Here is a 20,703-nt window from a genome sequence, read left to right as displayed (position 1 = left end):
TATTTGTAGGTATTGACTTCGATGATCATGACTCATGAGCACCCCATTAAAGCATAAGTGTTTGAGGAAGTGCCTTCTGCCGTGATAAGAAACAAAAAAGTCAATCAGATAACTTGGTCTTAGTTGTGATAGCTCATGAGTCATGTTAGAATTTAACTTTATTCTTTACGTGCTTTATTTATTGCATTTTCTCGTTGTTATTCTGTTTCCTGAATTGGTATATATATATATGGTTTAACAATTGCAAGAATGGTAGATTAAAATTTTCACATGATCCATTTTAATTTTTTAATCTAGCTAATTCGATTTCAAATGTCAATTGCCTTATTCATGATCAAACTTGCATGATGAAAGAAAACTTGTATGTGCAATCTCCAAATCATTACATAGCTTAATCCTGAATAAAGGATGAGGATTGTGCTTGGTTGTTGATATCCTACGTAAAACTTTGTTCAATTTTTATCAGTAACCAAATTGCTAAAGTTATTGTAGTGTTTTTATTTATTTATTTATCATCCTAGTTTTTCCATTCATCTTCCTAATAATTTCCATATTTTTTTAAAAAATCTCTTAAAAAATGTGTTAAATTATTAATAATACAAAGAGAATTGTTAATAACACATCTTTTAACATATTATTGTTAGCTAAACTTTATTTGAAGTCATAAATAATGTAAGTTTCACTCTTTATTTAATAAGCCCTCAACCATAGTTTTATAATTTATAATAAATTTTGACTAATAATAAAATATTAAGATATGTATGTTAAAGAAGATATTATTGACACTCTTCACAGTATAAGAAATTAATAAATATAAATTTATTAAAAATTACATGAAATATGTATTTGTAACTGCTTTTTGGAAGAATCTTTTTATTTTTAATTTCTTAACTCTTTACCTTAGTGGCAATGGCTAGCAAAATCAATGTAAGTTGAGTTGTTTCATTTGATTTATAATGTTTCGTTTTGTGGGAAAAAAGAAATAAAAAAGTTTAATTACACTTTTTATTTTTTTAGTGAATTTTATCTTCATTAGATTAATTTAATGCATTTTATCTATTACTTTTGAAAAATTTATGAATTTCATCTTCTATCATATGTGTGATAATTGACTAATGTATGGAGTGTTGGCGTGACATGTTCACATAATTATACTTCTAAGTTCAAAGTGACACGGCCATGCTAATTTTTTTTTTTGTTAATTATCAAAAACTAATGTTCTACGATAATCTTTCTTAATAAAAATAATCTATGATAGTCTCCTTAAATTTTATGATGTCAGTGGATGAAGCGGTTTACAATTTTTTTTTTGTTCTATCTTTAGATATTTATTTAGTGCTATAGAAGATTATGCTTCTTGCACATTATTTAATTTATTTGGCAGTAACTAGATTATTGTAAAGTAAAAAACTCAAGGAGATACATGGCACACAGATGGAGTAGTTGACACTTTAACATTCTTTGTTCGTTGTTTGTTTCCAGTTACCACCTTTATATATATATATATATATATATATATATATATAGACAGTTACCACCTATTTGGTGAAGGTAATATAGATGATTTTTTCAAGCATCTTAATATGCTAGTTGGAACAGCGAATGCGGGTCATATAGACGTTCTTTTTTTCTTTTTTTCCTGCAAAGTACTTAGTTAGGAAAACAAATTCAGGGGGTGAATTTGTGTGAATTTGTCTGCGATTACTTGATAAATCCGTAAATGTAAATCCTTTCTTGCGTAGGAAAACAGTTGTTCATTACCTAATGATCAAAATTATTATTAGTTGATTTTTTTTATTTGTTAGAATCAAAACAGATGTTTATAATCATTTATATGTCCTATTCAATCAATTGAAATAAATTTTCTTGACTTAATTGACTATTTAATCTAAAATACTCTTTATTTAATTGAGATTTTATTTTTAATAACTCTTTTATTCTTGACATTAACTTTTAATTAAAAAAAAGTTATTTTTAAAATATTAAATGAAATTAGTATAATTAAAAAGTGTTAACTAATATGAAGTAAAGTGTTACAAAAAAAAATGAAGTAACGTAAATTCCCCCCCTTATAATCGGAGTAATGTTTACTTAATAGTTTATGCTGCTTTTACAGTTTTTACTTTAGTAAAAAAGAACTTACCAAGATTTAACTTCAACAAATGCTTTTTTTTAGAGAAACTTCAACAAATGTTATTAACTGTATGTAACATAAATGATTAATGTGTGAAGAAATCAGGAAAAGGTGGCGTTGAATTAAGTTCATAATCAGATTATCCAGAGATTCAGCAATAAATCATAACAATCCATTCCCCAGGTCCTTCGACAAATTGTTTTGATACACCTCATCTCCCTTATTTGACACTTTATTTTATCATTGGGCCAGGTGTCTAATATGGTGCCAATTTATTTGATAAGAGTTGCTCCCTCACAGAGATTGCGAATGTGATTAACATTCACATGTCACATGTCATGCCTTTTTTATTGTTGCTAAAAGCTTTGCCCTAGCGCCTCGTTTGGCGGAGCAAGTGTTTCTACTTCCAAGTTAGTTTTGGCTTAATTTTTTTTTTATTGACAGAATTTTTTTCTACTTGTAATTTTTTTCTCAGTTTCTCTAACATTAATTATATCTAATTCTATAGTATATTCTAAAACTATAAATAAAAACACACAATTTGGAGAGTAAATTTCCACTCTCGTTTTTTTAATTGAACATTTTTTATATTTTCTTTTCTTTCTTTGGATGTGCACACATTGCTTATGCCATTAGTAAAAAAAATAAAAAAAATTCTTTTAATTATCTAAAATTATTATTTCTTTATCTTTTATTTCTATTTCTAAATTAAATTTATGGTAACATATCTAGTGAGATGATTATAGTTAAAGTTAAACTTATCCGTCTCAAGCCTTAACAAAATTATTTTTACATATATAATTAAAAGTTTATCTTTAATTAATAAAGGATTTGATTATTTGTTAATTGTGCCAAAATTTGTGCTTGTTTGGTTAGTACGAGGAAGGATGCATACTGCAGTGATTTTTGGGGCAATTATCCAACTAACTTTTTTTCTTAATATAATTCTATGAGATAATTTTCTTGAATTCTCCTAAAATGGCTCATTCCCCCCCCCCCCCCCCCCCAAAAAAAAAGAAATGACTCACCCTTCTGAGAGGATTATATCAAGAAGACCCAACTCTCCTCAACAAGGCCAACTCTTATTCCCTCTTAGCTAAGATCCATACAAAGTGTGAAACAGAAATGATGATCACTATTGTATGCAATAGTACTATTGGGACGCGTTGACAACATTTTGTTGGGTTTTTGGACTTTCTTTTTATGTGGAATAAAGGTTTAAATAAAAAAACTCATTTTGTTTCTTTTATTTAAGTGGAGAGAGATCAAATTAAAGAATGAGATAAAGTGAGAGAACCTCATTTAACATGTTAGACACACATAATCACCCATCCCATATCATATACAAGGGATTAGTACTAAGTCTACACAATGACATAACAAAGAAAGGTCAATAAAACTATTACACATGGATAGCATGTATAAAATAGAGATAAGTTACATGACCCTTGTTACATTCATGGTTAGATAGAATTAGAAAAGAAACAAGGAAAAAAAAGGTTTGAGCTAGAGCCAATGTATATTACAAGTAATGTCTCCAAAAATAAATATTATTCTCACAAAATAAAATTTATAGATCCATTACTGATTACTGATTAGTATTCAATATGTTTTATGTAATATAACATGCATTATAATGTAAAATTTGCGACAAAGTCACGTTATAATCACGTCAACTAATTGAAAGTTAATTCTAAAAAAACAATAAATAAATAAAAACGACACTTTTGTTGGCGAATTAAAGTAGATGCATGCAATGCTACCAGTAACGAGGTTTCTCGAACCTAATTATACCTTATTTGATCGTTTACTAGCATTGTATTAACAAAGAAAACAAGCATGATATGGAATGAATTGGAAAGTTTCTGTTTCTCGTGGCGTGTTGTTGTCATCTCCATGACCACAATTCACAAGTCATGACAAGTGGACTGATTCCTTTCTTTTGGGTAATGTAAATTGAAAAATTCTACCTGGAATAAAAAAACCTACTGACCCAAGGTTTTGGGGTAAATGACAGATAGATAAACATTAGAAGAGGGGACCACAGATATATATATGTGGCAACTACACCAGAATGTGAATGTGACCCTCTTCTCCATTGGTAAACTCACCTTCATTTCATATACATGTCTATGTTTCCAAGCACACACCTTCACCTTCCCAAGGCTTTCTCCTCCTTTTGCTTTGGCCAGGACAAATGTCCCATCCTTTTCACCTTTTTCAGTTTTACTTTTTTTTATCACTTCTAAGTTCTAATTATAATAAATATAATATATTTATACACGCGCGGTGTTCACTTCAGATAAAAATCCGTGTCACTGTTTCTGAGTGGTTCTGGTGAAGCTGTTGCCACATATTCTTATCTTCTTCATCCCCCGATTCTAACTTTTGTCGTTTTGATCACATGTGTGATGTGTTTATCTCCTCTCCACCTTGCATTCGCATTCCCATGTCTTTTCATAACCAGCCCTCATTTCCACACTTTCCTTTCCTTCACAAGCCTTAATTAATTTCAAGTTTTCAAATTTTATTTTTTGTTATTAGCTTCTATTAATTCGGTTGGGTTAGGTTAGACCTTCTTCTTCTTTCAACTTAATTTATTAACCCATCACTTTCTCTCTACTGTTCACAGTATTATTAATATTATTGTTATACGATGATTGTATTATATAACAAAAAAAATACGTAAACTACATTTTCTGTAACTTTTATTATGCCGCTATTCTGGCTGCTGAAGTATCTAGGATGATATGTAGATTTCTATTTATATATTATTATTATTATTTGTCATTCGTCGAGTCTCTGTTTGAGAGTGGCTTTGATAAATTCTGATGGAAATTTTGCATTAATTTTACAGTTGCAAGGGATGACAAGGGTGGTCCCACAAAAGTGTTTAAAGAGATAGGTGCAAATAATTGTGTGATTTTCTGAGTTTTTTTTTTTCTCTTTCCTTGGAGTGGTTGAAGGACTCACAAGTAGAAGAAGAAGCTAAGTGTAGATCAGTCACGAGTTAGTGTTGTTACTTGTTAGAAGAAGTAGAGTACATGAGGAAAAGGGTCGCTGGAGAAGCTTTTTGAATAAAGAAAAGAAAGTATCGTTGTGAGGGAAAAGTGAAATGGAGCCACTGAATCAGAAGTCTTTTGAGAGAGTGGTTTCCCAGAAAGCCTTGCAAATGGGAAACTCATTTCCTTGCCAAATTTGTGTGGTGGGATTTCTCTGCGGTGTATGCCTTACCTCTCTGTTCTTGGCTGCTCTCACTTCCTTTGGCTCCTTTCAGTTTGGTCCCATTTTGTTTTCAACCATGTCAATGGCTAATTCATCAGGGTATTCTACTTTTCCTAACGATATCAGTGAGTCATTTCCCTCATCCTTTGTTTGAACCGTTTCTTGTTTGATTCTTTTAACTTCTTTTTTCTTTGTTTTGTGGAAATGAGGTTGTGGATGCAGGGTGCATCTTCCTCTGTTTTCATGAGACTTCTAAATAATTTATAAAACATGGCCAATTCAAGAAACTTTGAAACTGGGTTATTAAGAATTACTGCATTTTTTTTTGTCAGCAGAGTATCCATAGGAATATTTATTGCTTTGCTAATAACTAATCTCCACCTTGACCGCCTTTAGGGAGCTCTTCCTCCCAACCATGTTTTTTTTTCATCTACAATTACTTAAGGGGCTCCAACACAGGACCATTCGGACCAACAACTTGTTGCTAAGAATTAATAATTTAAAATTTTAAATACATAAGAAAATTTAAAAGGGGGGACTTGGGGGAGGGAAAACCAATTTTATTTCACCTTTTGTTCTTGATGTTTCTTATTTTCTTTTTCATCTTTTCTTGAAGAAAAAGAACCGGGTTTATTATGAGTTCCAACTTTTTCTTTTTAAAGTTTGATGTATTCAAGGAAGGACGTTTATCCGCGAAGCAAAATTGATGAGAACTTATTCGGCTTGGGCATGAAGCAACTTTAATTAGTAATTGCTGTCTTTACGTTAACCATACTCTAATAACCATTCTTTTTTGACTTTGGACTGCATATTCTAGAGAGTATATACATTGTTTTGCGTAGTCAGCATTACAATTATGGCATGCTTATAATAACTATTTATTTATAGCACAACGAGACACGTAAAACTGATCCCAATGATGTAGTAATACTGTGATTAATCCGATTGATTGTGATGAAATTATTAAATGTAATTAACGTTGGAATGTGTTGTTCGCTTTGTTTTCTTAGACATGGTTACACGTTCGGACTGCCACTTTAAGTTTAAGGAAACTGAGAGATTAGGGGATTCTAAGAGCAGCAGAGAGCGAAATAACGATGAGAGAGTCTCATTGCTTTATTCAGCTTGGAGTTCTGTGTTGAATGAACCTACAAGTGGTGGTAAAGAGCACTTGCAGAAACATGGAATTAGTGGGTCCAGTTTGCCTAATGCCCCACATTTGGAAAACTGCAAGGTGAAAACACATCTATATGATTATCTTGATAAGCGTAAAGGATATGAGGTTTTCCCGCCATGGACAACTTGGAAGGGATCTTTGCAGACATTCCCTGTGGCGGCATTCAATGAGCAGATTCAAAATCTTAGGCACGAGGCTGTATCTGAGGGGGCTTATCCACCATGGGTGTGTTCTTAACTATTTTTTTAGTGTTTTGGATTCACCATAAATTATTTCACCAACAAATTATTGTTGGTATCAATATTTGGTTTATTGTTGCCTCCAAATATACTAGTGAAGTGGCATTAGTTTCCATAACAAATAACAATCATCATTTCATAACCAAATGCTGTTTATGTAAGTTTTTTTTTTTTGTTTCTTAAACACATTTCTTTTTCCAAGCAGAGCTAATTATGGTTAGTATTCTCCTCACTAATTAAATATTGTCCAGTTCAATCTTTTTTCTTTAATGCACGATTCCAACATTTAGAGTATAATTGTTAACAGAAAAACAGCATATAGGTGCTTCTTAAGGAGGATTTGTGAACTTCTTTAGAACATAAAAATGATATTTACAATGTTCATGATTAAAAAAGAAGCTGGAATGCTGCAAGGTTTATTGATATAGAAGCTTTTGCAGATTGCAGGGTCCGATGAAGAAAACTATCCCTTGACTAGAAAAGTTCAGCGTGACATATGGATCCATCAGCATCCTTTGAACTGCAGCAGCCCGGATGTCAAGTTCCTTGTTACTGAATGGGAGAGATTACCTGGATTTGGAATTGGGGCTCAGATTGCTGGCATGTGTGGACTTCTTGGTATTGCAATCAACGAAGGAAGAGTCCTTGTCACTAACTATTACAACAGAGCTGACCATGGGAGTTGCAAAGGTATATTTTTGTGAAAAGAACCAATTACTTATTGTGGTATGTGTTTCAGTTATAACAACCTATGTACAATGTGAACTTCTGCTCACAACAAAAACCTTAAAATAGTAGTATTAAATATTGTTACAAGAAACCAATATGATTCTGATGATATTGGAAGTGGACACTCTTTTATATGTAGGGTCTTCCCGGTCTAGTTGGAGTTGTTACTTCTTTCCTGAAACCTCCCTAGAATGTCGGCAACGTGCATTTGAACTCATGAAAAGTGAAGAAGCGTGGAGTAAGGGAATTGTGACCACAAAAGAAAATTATACAACGAAGCATATATGGGCTGGACCTACTCCAAGGTAACCAACCTCTCACAAGTCACAACTGCAATCAGATATTTATGATTCCGTCCCTGCTGGGAAACTGAACGTGTAGGAGTTTTATTCTTCCAATGTCAATATCAGGAAATGGGGGCTTCCATGGAATTATTTGCAACCTACAACTGATATAAATGGGACTCTGTTAGCTTCTCATAGAAAAATGGATAGACGGTGGTGGAGAGCACAGGTACCTACCAGACTTGCAGAAAAGGAGTTATGTTAAGTCCTCATTTTTAGTAACAGTTGATGATTTGTTCTAGTTGCCATAAATATTGTTTCCAGGCAGTACGCTACTTAATGAGGTTCCCAACCGAATACACATGCAATTTAATGAACGAGGCCCGCCACGCTAGCTTTGGAAAATTAGCTGCAAAAATGGTCCTTGAAAGTCTTGCTGGGGATTGGCCAAAGGTTGTAGTTAAATTTGCACTATTTTTCTTATTGGACATGAAAGAATTAAAGAGTGGAAGTAGTACATTGTAACCATGCTTTGCATCTAAACACGGGAAAGATTAAAAAATAGGTCCTGGTGTCCTACTATTACAGAATTTATTATTTACCTAATTTTCCCATCAAGTTACTCATACTCTCATTGTTAGATACCAACATGGTGTGATATGATTGATAGATAATCTTTTCCCTTAAACATGTGGTCATGGATTTGCTTAATCCTTGTGTATGAAAAAATATATGTTGGGAGAAGTCATCCCTTTAATGGATCTCAATACCTCGAGGACTAGTCATTGGTTTGGGGTCGAGAGGTATCCTGGTTCATACCAAAATACTCTCATTGTTAGATAAAACGGTAGTACTATATTTTCCATATAAATTGTATTCACAAAAATTTACATTCCTTTACTCTTCTATGTCTCAGGAAAGTAGTGCCAGGCCAAGGCCTGATGATATTGATGAATACGTGTGGTCCAATCACAAGCCATGGGTCCCTAGGCCTCTTCTGTGTATGCATGTAAGGATGGGAGACAAAGCATGTGAAATGAAGGTAGTTGGATTTGAAGAATACATGCAGCTTGCGGATAGGACTCGGAGACACTTCCCTCACCTTAATAACATTTGGCTGTCAACCGAGATGCAGGTATTATGGTTGTTACCATACATGACTTTCTAATTGCTAACTATTTGGACTCATCTTTTAGATGATAGTTTATATTAAGGGGATTTAACTTAGTTGGTTGAACAGGATGCATGAATTATTATTGTAAATTCTCTAACATTGTCTTTTATTCTCACAATAATAAAAATGATAGTAGTTTGTTATACACTGACATTATAAGACTTATTTGATTCAGGAAGTCATTGACAAGACCAGAGAATATTCTCATTGGAACTTTTACTATACAAAGGTAAGACGGCAAGCTAGGATTAACATGTCAATGGCTGTCTACGAAGCCAGTCTGGGTAGGGAGACCAGCACAAATTATCCACTGGTTAATTTCTTGATGGCTGCTGACTCAGATTTTTACGTTGGGGCATTGGGTTCTTCCTGGTCCTTTCTTATAGATGGAATGAGAAATACTGGGGGAAAGGTAATGGCTGGGTACTTGAGTGTCAATAAAGACAGATTTTGGTAGAGTTACGTTTGTAAATTAGATCATCAGTGGTTAGGCTACCAAGCAATATGATTCTCTGTATGTATAATTATTGTACATATGCAAAAAATAAAACAACGCGATCTCTAATTGATAGAGTGATGATGAAACAATCAAAATGCTTGCCCCTTGTTTTTGGAGTCTGTAATTTCTTGCCTGTTTCTTTTTTGTTCGGTTTAATGCGGAGTTCCTAGGTAATTAATTCATCAAAGGCTTTAGGTATGGAATATTTCCATCTTCAACTGTTACTGGTAAGGAGTAGTTACAGTCGGGGTATATTTTGACTACTTTAAGCTAAATGTAAACTATCCAAATTCTGTAATCAACATAACCAATTCCTGAGATATTCAACACCAAATATATTAATTACATGATTTTTTTAATTCATGAAACTCCCAAAATTTGACAATATTGCATGTTACACCAAAATTTATCAAAGAGCTGATTTGAACTCTTTTTTTTTTTTTTACTGCAATTTGAACTTATTTTGTATCTGAGTATTTTACTTTCTTATTCGTTCTATAGATGATTGGAGTTGGCTATCGGTCCTAGGATTATAAAACAAGGATGAAACTTAATTAAATAAGATTTTTTTTGTATGCACTTTAATGAAAATATGATATGTATAATCAAGTGCAAAAAGAAAAATGAAAATATAAGGAAATGATTAAAGAAAATATATGTTATAATTTCATTATAAATGTTAATTATAAAATCCCAGAAGAAAAAAATATGGAGTGACTATAAAACTATATTCATATTGTATTTTTGTCACAAAAAGAACACAAAAAACAAAAGTGTCTTAAACTTTTTCCATTAAAACTGTCTTTGTTACCAGCAGATAAGTAGACATACCTATAAAATCTAAAGGTACTGAATGATTTCTTTATATCAAGGAATTATAAAATTCTTGTAAGGAATTTTGGATTATCCACTTTGAGGTAAAATAAAAAATAAAATCCTAACTATCAATGTGAAAATATGTACCGAAAAAACTATTGAAGTGAAAAAAGAAAGAGGTTCTTGTATTCAATGATGTAGATACAAATTTCAACAAATTTTGCTAGGCCCAAGTCAGTTCAAAAGAATAGCCAAAACTTCATGAACGAACAGTGAAAACACAAACACCACTCACAAAAATGCAAAATCAATAATCAGAGATACAGATGTACATACAAATAAAGGTAATATATCTTGGGCAAAATCAGAATGAAGCCAAGTAAATGAAGGCCATATAGACTCTTTCTCTTAGTTTTCCCTTCAAATGACAATACAATTATTTCCAGATGATGCAAACTCTTCGTAATCCAACATCGCGAAAGGGGAATAACAGTGGCACCCTTTTTTCTTAAAGAGTAACAATTGATCACCCAAAAAGCTTCCAGTAAATTCTTGGCTAGATCATCCAATGTGAAAAGTAAAGTCAGCTGTGCACAATGACTCTTACACTTTTTCTCTGACAACGATTATCAAAAGAAGCAATTACAGAGATAACATGCTATTAGTATTCTTCCACATCTTCACTCCCTAGTTGCACTCCATCTCCTCCTTTAGCAGTCTGCTTCTTATGTTTCATATTTTTGGCTCTCTTTGCCTTCATACGGCGTTTCCTCTCATTGGCATCTACCCATTTGTAGTCCAAAGGTATATTGAAAGGGTCGATTTCATCCTTAAATCTATGACTATCAGAGTCAATGGACTGTGTACCATGACTTCCTTTCATCCATGAAATCCATGACGTAGATCCTTCCGATTCCTTGGATTTAGCATCCTGGAAGTATGCTGGGCTGGAGAGTGGAGTTGAAAACTCCTCTGCTGGCTGAAGCTCTTCAAATTTTGTAAAAGTGACAAGGACCCTTATGGTAGGGACTATAGGGATAGCTACCTGCATAGCAGCACATAACCAGAGGCCTATAAAAAACATGCATTGATGCAAAGTATGCCACAACAGAGAAACAGTCAAACAATGTCATTTTACAAGGGTACTGTGCGAAATAGATATGTGCAATTATATGATAAATTAGTTTAGTTATGTATATGAAATATTAACCAGCATATTTTTAATATATACCTGACGTGTTTAAAAGTGTCTCTAAAATGTTCAAAAAAGACAAGATGGTTAGTTTTGGTAATGTAAGTACAACAGTTGTATCTAAAAGTAGTGTTCTTAGTGTTTATGTCCATTACATTTAGAACACCAACATGACTCCACTCTTGGAGTGCTAGTGTATTCATATCCAGAAGAGAGATCTGGAATGTATAATAGAAAAGAAACGAGTGCAATATCAATGAATTTTAGGCAACATCATGTATTTTGCTTTGCAATATCTAGTTCTGATACTTGTGCATAAATGATGAAGAACTGTACATCTTCACAAATTAATCCATAGAAGGGCAACTACATGTATCGGCCTAAACATTGCTGGGTGTAAGCCAGTGGGAAAAGTCTCGTTGTTCTAACACAACCCCAATGCAAGTGTTCAATTAGAACAAATATCCAAAGGAAAAAAAACTAAAAACCATAAACATCTTAAATATTGATGCTATGAACTCCAAGCCACATATTTGGCAATACTGCAATAGAATGGTGGTAGTATATTTCAAGAGAATGATCAATTTATTCATCAATCTCTACAAGCGACAGTTAAGCATCAACTCGAAATCAAAGAAATTGTATTGCACTCACTTGTGTTGTGATAGCAGAAAAAGTTTTGTAACTAAAATCAAAGAAAACCCGGTCCCCCAATCCAAAAACAAGAACTTTGAAGAGGAGGAGGAAGCATGTTTAGAGAAACTACAACTCCTCTAGACTAACTCCTACTTTTTGTAATTTGCAACCACAAGAGTAGAGAGCAAAGCAACAATGCTTTAAACAAACAAACAAACAATAAAAGTTAAGCACTGAAGGTTATGACGGGTATTTGGGTTACCTTAACAGGAAAGGTTCCAAGAGGAAGTTTAGTTGTCAAAAGTTCTCTGAGTCTCCTAATAGCCTTAACCTTGTTTGCTAAGATGTCAAGCAGAGGCAAAAGCTCATCTGTTCTCAAAGGAAAGTCCGGTGTCAACCACAAAACAGGTCTCAAGCCCTTCTTGTACTCACTCTCATTCTTAGACTCATTAATTCCTCCTTTCTTCTTTTTCCTTCTAAGGTTTTTATCCTTTCCCTTCTTTGTTTCCCCAGGATCTTCCTTCACAAACTCAGGTTGCAGCTTCTGCTGATCACCCGAAAACTTCTTGGCAGTCTTCAAATCCCCAGGCTCGTCACCACCCTTGATGTTTTTCTTGTTCCAACCAAACCATCCCTTCTTCTCTTTAACCCCACCACCATTGGCTTCACAATTCGAAGCCGTTGAACCATTCTCATGCCCATCAAACCCAGGCTCCCCATCCTGACAAATACCATCAGAATTCCCCATCCGAAGCGCGGAATCCAACTGCATCTTCTCCTCAGCAGTCAACACATCATCATACTCATCATTGTTCTCTCGATTCACCATACTCTCCCCATCATCCACAGCGAAAAGCTCCTCATCGGTCATCGCCCCGGGAACCCTCCTCGACTTCACACTCACCATCACATGAAGCATGTCATAAACCATAGCCTTCCAATTCCCCACCATCTCCGTCTTCTCCTGCCGCCGCCAATTCAAATGCGGAACAAGCTCCGCCTGAGTAACATCAATCCCAGGCCTATACATATTAGTCTGAGACATCAAAGAAACCTCATGATTAACCTCAGCTTCAGTCGGCTGAGTACCAGCTCCCTCCAAAGCATTCGTAACCTCCTTCTCCTTATGAGCAAGCGCAAGCAAAGAACCCGGTGGGAAGTTCAAATTCCCATTCTCGGAGGCATAACCCTCTCCGAGGAACAAAAAAGTTTGGTCCGAACGCTGTATGCGGAAGCCGTCGAATCCGGCAAGGGTCATGTCGGCGCGGAGGTTAGAGCCGCGCTTCCAAATGCGGTAAGTGTCGGAAGGCGCAATGCGACCAATGAAGGGAATGACGGAGCTCTCGAAATGGAAAGAAATCTCCATGTAGAAGTCGCGGATTCGTGCGGCGGAGGCGACAATGCGGGGGAGCCTGCGGCACCATTTCGCCCACGCCAGAGGCTGGTAGTGGCGCGCGATGATGACGGCGATGGCTTCCTCTCGGGTGCACACGGCTTCCTGGAGCGCGCTCCAGCCATGCTCGTTCTGGAGGCTCCAGTCGGCGCCGCCGCACATTAGAATCTCGGCGGAGACGGGGTCCCTGAGGCGCACCGCGAGGTGGAGAGGGGTTTCTCTTCCCGGAACGTCGCGCCGGTCGATCACCGCCGAAACCTCGTCGGCTTTGAGCTCCGCGGCGAGAGATTCGGCTTCTGTGTTGACCTCGCCGGCTTTCGCCAGCCGAGGGATGGTGGATACGAGACGGCGCAACGCGGCGTGGTCGCGCCTCGCCACTGCCACGTGTGCAGGACTGTGCGCGTATTTCGATATATCCTCCATCTGATTTCTCTCTCTCTCTCTCTATGCTGCTACTATCATAACTGTAAGAAACCTGATTTAGACACAGGAAGAAAAAAGGAAAAAGGAAAACTCAAACCGATTCAAGATGGGAAACGGATTTTGCTCCAAAAACTCCTTTCTCCGCGAAGCTGGATGAGAAGATTTGGAGCAGAGAGTGGTGCTTTTGCTTTTGGAATTGAGTGGTGCATCAATTATGGTGAAAACGAAAGGGAGAGCGATGAATTGAATTGAGGTAGAGAGAGATTGGATCTAATGCTAACAAACACACCGTTTCACTCTACTTATTATTACTGTCTCGGTTCTGAATGAAGAGAGGGGAAGGGGAGGGACTGTGGGAAAGGGTAATTGACTAATTTCCAACCTTTTGCCATTGTCAATAGCAATTTAAGTAGTGCCAATATCAATTTCCATTAAGAAAAGAAGAGGCCCTAAACGAAACAAAAACGAGTCAATGCTCGAGGCCCGTCCCTCCAACTAAGCAACTAAAATAGTAAAGACAAAAGGCCTAGGTTATGTACGAAAAAACAATCAAAAAATCAAAACAAAAGGTGCAAAAATATCCTAGCAAAGCACTTTGTTCGCCAAGGAACTTTTTTTTCTTCATATACTCCGTCCTCTCATATAAGATTCTTTCACTATTTTATAAAAATTAAGAAATTTAATTAACCTAATTACTGACTAAATTTATTAATAATTTATATTATTTTTTAAAATTTAGATTTATCATCTCACTATATTCACATAATTTTGAAATCTTCTCAATGTTTATGGTTCATTTTCTTGTGATGATTTATTTAGACAAATACAAAACTTCTCAACTTTTAGAGTTAAATGCCTACAAATTAAAAGATGGAGCATGAAGAACATTGTGTTGCGATAATTGTAGTTATGTTGTCTTAGGCTTTTGGGCTGGCCTAACATCAGAAATAAAAACAACCCATTAATCTTATTATTGTTCCAAACACTGCGTGGATGTTTGGATTTCGATTTAAAATGTGGAGCACGAATTTTAAAATAAATTTAATGGTTCACAAACTTAATTTTATATATATAAAAAAGGGTCTAGATTTTTTACAAATTTTATTTTGCTCCAAATATCCGTTTATAATTGAAAACAAACAGGCATTGCATATAATTGCATATAATACTCAAAACTCATTCTCATTCCCTACCTCTCATTAGAAATGGTAGCGACTTCTATGAATGGTGTCAATGGCAGTAACATATTTTTTAAATTATTTATTATTGACTGCAATTTATAAAAAAACATAAAATTATTTAAGTTTTACTTCTTATTTAATAAATTTCACTCAATTTTATGGTTTTGAATAAAATTTAAAAGTGTAATAAATAGTGTGTTGGGAGCGCTTTTCTTAAAATAAATACTGAATTACTCCACTAATCTAACTCATTTGATAAAAAAAATGTACACTCAATTAAGTCAACTCATTGTGAGGTACCAACACATATCCTAACTGTCGGATTTTTATATAGCTTACAACTTATTGAAGATTATGTCCGCAACACTTGGTTTGTCAAACACGAAGTACCTCCTTAAGAGTGCTCTCTTCTAACATCCTCCTAATATTTGTGGAGGACTGGTGCTCAAGATTTATTGTATGTTTACATAAAAATTGAAAGAATTCAAAAGTATTTTTTGGAAGTAACAAATTTTTCTTTCTTGTACATTGAAATGCACGATTTTATTTTCAAATTTGCAAAAGTATTTTTATAACCTTAAACTAAACATAGGACTAGTTTATTTTTTTAAAGAAAAACAGTTTTAGAATAAGTGTTTTCTAAAAAGGTGTTTTTCTAACAAGCAGGTAGGATTTGGTTCTTAATGTTTTAAAACTTTTTTTTAAAGTATAAACAGAGAAGGAAAACAAATTAAGAAAACAAAAAATTGTTTAGGTTAGTTTGTTTAAACTTATTTGTTAAAATAAATATTTATTTTAATAAAATAATTAAAAAAATTTAATGTGCTTGTTTAAATTATTTTTTCTTAAGAAAATAATTTTTTTACTTATTTTAAGAAACATATCTACTTAAAAAAACACTTATATAGGTTATTTTTTATAAAAAAAAAACTAAACAAATTCACCCTTTGTTTTATTAAGATAACATTTTTTAATAAATAAATTTAAATAAATGGATCCTTTTGTTTTATTAAGATAATATATTTTTTTGATAAATAAGTTTAAATAAACTCACACATAATTGAATGAAGTTGGTTAAATTGGATTTATGATGGCCCCATGCATTTGCTCGGTTGATCTAGTATGGCCAATAACATTCATAGTCTTTGTTGAGTCCGCACTTCAAGGCTGTACGTTGAATCATAGGATTTTACATTATTACTAAATTTCATCGCAGCCCATTTCAAATCACACAGTATGCGTCCCATGGCATCTCACAAGAAGATCCTCAACTCACACAACTTTTTGTTGTTTTTTTTAGAAAAATCCTCCTATGTTGGCAGCGCAATATTACAATTTACAAGCTTCCCTGTTTCTGCCTTTGTTGCTTTAGAAGAATGATGCACTCTTTGACCATTTGTGCTAAAATCAAACTGCATTAATAGTTTGAATTTGAAGGGATCTATTTGAACAAACGTGGAAACTAGAACGATTGTTGTAACATGTGCCATCGCTAGTTATTCCCAGCACCAATTAAGGCAAAAGAAGACAACCTATAATTAAATTAATTAGCAAGGCCAAGGATATCTCATGTCAAATAACATCAAAGCAAGTACAAGTTATAGCTTTTAATTAATTTGTTATATCATAATCTAGTTTTTGTTGCTTGGCTGGCTAATCATAACTTATAAGAATCGTTTCCAGTTACCATTTTCCGTTTTCTATCCAAGTTACATCTTGCAGCTTTCAAGTTTCATCCACTAGTATTACTTCAATAAACATACTTCTTCTCCAGGCTGGGTTTTATGACAGAAGGTGAACCCATCTAAAGCTACATTGAAACTTGAAAGGATTGATGTAAAATAAGCTTCATTGGAGGGACTTGAATGCAATTTTTTTAAATATACTGTATATTTTAACCTTGTTTTCAGTAATGATTTAATTCTTCTAAAATAAATAGTTTATTTTAAAGAATAAAATATAACTATAATTATAATAATTATTATTATATATCTTATTGTTATATAATTACCAATTACTGTTATATTTTATGTTTTTTTAGGGGGATAAAGGCCTAAATTAAAGAAAACACAAATAAACTAAAAATGTGGATAGAACAATTTTTTTTATATAAAGTCTTATATTTGACTTATAAATAAATAAATAAAATATAATTAAGAAAGGATATTCTATTAAAAGTAGTCAATTAGATACCTTAATAAATCTTATTTATCAATAAAATTAATAAATACTTTATACTTACAACATAATAAAAAAAACTAAAATTGAGAAATAAATCCCAAGTAGTAAGTTAATAAAGAGAATGATAGAAAGAAAAAAAAAACTAGGAAGAATATAAATTTTTTTAGGACCATATGTCATAGATAGGCCGAACTTTGGAGGTATGGTAGCTAGTATGTTATATTTTATCTTTTGGAGTGTAATTAACCTTTAGAGGAGTTAAAAGCTAAATTGTTTTCATAGTGAAACTTTTTAAAAGATGTAAGTAAAAAATTTCACTGGTGAATCTCTTTTATGTTCATTTTTTTTTCTATAACATAAGTTATGTGTGGATCATGTTAAATGTAGATATTTGCAAGCTTAACATTTACAAAATAGCCAAATCTAGATAATTAATAATATATTACCATTTTTTTACTAATGATATTTCTCAATCCATAGTTGAAGATTAATTATTTTTAAGATAAAGATTACTAAAGTTTCGATCAATAATAATTTTTTTTTTTCGAATCATAAAGATTACTAAAATAGACTTTATCCCTTTCTAGCAAAGTCTTTTTCACATACATATGAATTAAACCTTAACAGCATATTTAAACAATTCAATTATACTAAACTTTGTTGTTGGTAATACCAAAAGTCCTAAAATAATTATATATTTTCAACTTTCACCTACATACATTTTTTTTTTCACTTTCACCAAATTTGGTAATTTCTGTGAAGTTTCCCCTCTTGTTAGAATCCTCCTAATACCATACTTTCAATCAAGTGCAATTTTTTTTCACCTGATTAATGAGTGCTTTTGTGTTTTTCAATCGTGTTCAAATGCAATGCAGGTGGAAGTTGGGGATTGGGATGTGCATATTTTGAATCTTTAGTTGATGAAATAATTAGACTTTTTGAAAGCATAGTCACCAAAGTAAAGGAGAAGATCCTTTTGCAGAACACAGTCAACCTTAGTTATGATGGTTTGAGTAGCAGTTGGGGCAAGACCAAGAATATATATGGAATCGCGCAGACCTCAGTAGAAAATCTTGTAGTGCTCTTATTTTTCCAACACCCTGCTTGAAAAACTACTATCATTCGCTCCTTTTTCATTTTTGGTTTTTTGCACACATGCATTAGAAGATTAGTTATTTTTAAAACGTAAAAATTATTATTGTGTTTTGTTTTTCCTAATAATATATATGTATGAATAGAAAATTAAAATTAAATTTCTATATTAACATGTGAAGATAATTCTCTACTCTTTTTAATTCTTATTATAAAACCAAATTAGAGATTTTGCTTGTCTTTTTGTAGGAATCAATATAAATGTCTCTTCCATAATTTATTATTTACTTACAAAATTCTTTTAATTATGAGTCATTTCTCTAATTTAATAAATAGTAGTATTTTAAGTTCTTTGAGAATCTAACTGCATGTGTCTAATATAGAAAATATTTTGGGGACCTTATATATTTTACCTCTTCACATACATAATTAATAAAAATAAAGATATAACAGTATTACCGATGAGAAAGATTAAAGAATAAAACTATTTTTTTAAAAAAAAATAACAAGATTATGATTTTGTAATCTTAAGGATAATTTTGAAAAATAAATAGTATTATTAACTAATTATCGATTGGTTAAAAAAAAAACTAATTATTAATTAATTAGATCTTGATTGGTGAGAGTAATGATTATTCGAGCCTTTGTTACTCACATTTTTCATTAGTTTGACAGGCCGACACACTCTTATATGATTCTAAAATATGATTATTTGTCATGCTATCAAAAAATGTTTTGGAAATTCATTATGTGTACTTAATATTGGATTAGTAGGCTGAATCATAATTAAAACTCACAAATCATAATTAGTGAAATTTTGACTCTAAATTTAGTTCCACCAATTCAAATTTAAATTCAAGTGAAATTTGGATAAAAATTCAAATTTTCCTCCAATGTTGTGTGATACTTAGGCGATAAATAGAGGCCTTGTGTGTGCATTTTTTCAACTTTGATCATTTGAAAAATTACACTTCAAAGTTCAGACTTCATTTGAGACATAAATTTCGTGCCCCTTCCCTCCTTCTCCCTCTACTCATCTCCTCCTACTTTCAAGCTCTTATCCATGACTTCTTATGGTGGTGAGTTTGTTCTTGACTCATATTCTTCTTGAAGTGGAGTCTCCAATTATCTTTTTTCCTTCTCCATTCAGTTGTTGTTGATCTTCAAGAAGCAAATGATTCCGTTGATGAAAAAGATCCATGACCTACAAACTCTACATGGAACTACATCATTTGGACTCATTTTTTTCTACATAATTATATTTTGTCTCTTTTGAAGTCGAAGATCTTAATTCTTAATTACGATAGATTAATACCCGATGTCTTCTTTTAGATACATTCCGAAATAAAGTTTATCATGTCAAAAACTTCTATTTCTTTTTTAACAAGATTAATTTTATTTCTTCACATGATAACACGTGAAAAACTTATTAATTTGTATTATGTAGCCTTTCATGTTTTTTTAAATCAAATAATATATATATATATATATATATATATATAATGACAAAAATGTACGTGCTAAATTCTAAAATCAATAATAGAGTGTATATAAATGGTTTAACCTAGAACCATATCAAAGACCGAACATTCTAGCACTTCATGGGAATGAGTAACTTTTTGAAAACCACACAGCTTATTTGGACCGCATATACATTTGCACTAGCTAGCATAGAGGACATTAATTAGATACCAATGGCTACATATCCTGAAATTAAGAGCTAGAGCTACCAAGTTTGTGCGGAGATACTAAAAGCCATACCTAATTTAGCTGTGTAGGGTAGTGATAATGGTGAGAACTCCTTGATGAATACCTCCTCTAATCCCTTGCAAGAGGCACAAGCAACTTCTAGTGCAGAGACTTTAATAAATATTCCACGAGTAGCGGTGGAAGCTTCTGGTGCTTCTTCTTATGGCGCTGTCTCTTCTAATATTTCAGGAGAAATAATTGGCAATAATTCTCACAGTGAGATCAGTGAAGAAATGGAATTTTGGCATAATATGTTTATGATCACTCATCACAAGGGTATGAAAATGTAAGACAATGTATCTTGCGTCTTCCTTTGTCAAGATATAGATGTCGAGGGTGATCGGTTTAAGTTGTATATATATTATTCCTTTTTTATATATATAGAATATCTTATTTCTCTTAAGAAGTGTCCCAAAGTCAAAAGGAAAAGAAAAACTCGTTGAAAGAACTAGCCTCATAATGCTGTGAATACTATCTATTCAAGCAAGACTACAAACGTGTTTTGAAATTATGTTTTTACATTTTATATGTGCTTATAATTTTTCATATAATATAAGAGTCAAAAGATACTCGTTAGTA

At 32.9% G+C, this 20,703-nt stretch overlaps 2 protein-coding genes across 4 annotated transcripts; one reads left to right on the top strand and one right to left on the bottom strand.

The window, feature by feature from the left end:
- Positions 1-4,437: 4,437 nt before the first annotated feature.
- Positions 4,438-9,585, top strand: LOC114403315. Of its 3 annotated transcripts, none has more exons than XM_028366196.1 (9): positions 4,438-4,702; positions 4,992-5,484; positions 6,370-6,761; positions 7,216-7,465; positions 7,644-7,809; positions 7,915-8,017; positions 8,113-8,241; positions 8,705-8,923; positions 9,138-9,585. In XM_028366196.1, exons 2-9 carry the CDS (start codon positions 5,250-5,252, stop codon positions 9,417-9,419), a joined length of 1,776 nt encoding a protein of 591 aa, XP_028221997.1. In that variant the 5' UTR covers positions 4,438-4,702; positions 4,992-5,249; the 3' UTR covers positions 9,420-9,585. The 3 variants fall into 3 exon arrangements, with proteins under 3 accessions (XP_028221997.1, XP_028221998.1, XP_028221999.1); XM_028366197.1 differs by having other exon boundaries at positions 5,101-5,484; positions 9,138-9,489; XM_028366198.1 differs by lacking the exon at positions 4,438-4,702 and having other exon boundaries at positions 5,326-5,458; positions 9,138-9,489.
- Positions 9,586-10,435: 850 nt separating this feature from the next.
- On the bottom strand, positions 10,436-14,236 carry LOC114403094 (ankyrin repeat domain-containing protein 13C-B-like). Its single transcript, XM_028365826.1, has 2 exons — positions 12,368-14,236; positions 10,436-11,322 (listed from the first exon to the last, which is right to left on the bottom strand). Exons 1-2 carry the CDS (start codon positions 13,919-13,921, stop codon positions 10,939-10,941), a joined length of 1,938 nt encoding a protein of 645 aa, XP_028221627.1. The 5' UTR covers positions 13,922-14,236; the 3' UTR covers positions 10,436-10,938.
- Positions 14,237-20,703: the final 6,467 nt, after the last annotated feature.

This window comes from Glycine soja, chromosome 20 (genome assembly GCF_004193775.1).
Source record: "Glycine soja cultivar W05 chromosome 20, ASM419377v2, whole genome shotgun sequence".
NCBI classification, from domain to species: Eukaryota; Viridiplantae; Streptophyta; class Magnoliopsida; order Fabales; family Fabaceae; genus Glycine; species Glycine soja.
Note: the sequence above shows the minus strand (reverse complement) of the source record. Positions and strands in the feature narration are given on the sequence as shown.

Coding starts and splice junctions, on each gene's coding strand:
- LOC114403315 (XM_028366196.1), top strand. CDS start 5,250: ATGGAGCCACTGAATCAGAAGTCTTTTGAGAGAGTGGTTTCCCAGAAA. Junction 6,762..7,215: donor AGGGGGCTTATCCACCATGG/GTGTGTTCTTAA, acceptor AAGCTTTTGCAG/ATTGCAGGGTCCGATGAAGA. Junction 8,242..8,704: donor TTGCTGGGGATTGGCCAAAG/GTTGTAGTTAAA, acceptor TCTATGTCTCAG/GAAAGTAGTGCCAGGCCAAG.
- LOC114403094 (XM_028365826.1), bottom strand. CDS start 13,921: ATGGAGGATATATCGAAATACGCGCACAGTCCTGCACACGTGGCAGTG. Junction 11,323..12,367: donor TTGGAACCTTTCCTGTTAAG/GTAACCCAAATA, acceptor GCTGCTATGCAG/GTAGCTATCCCTATAGTCCC.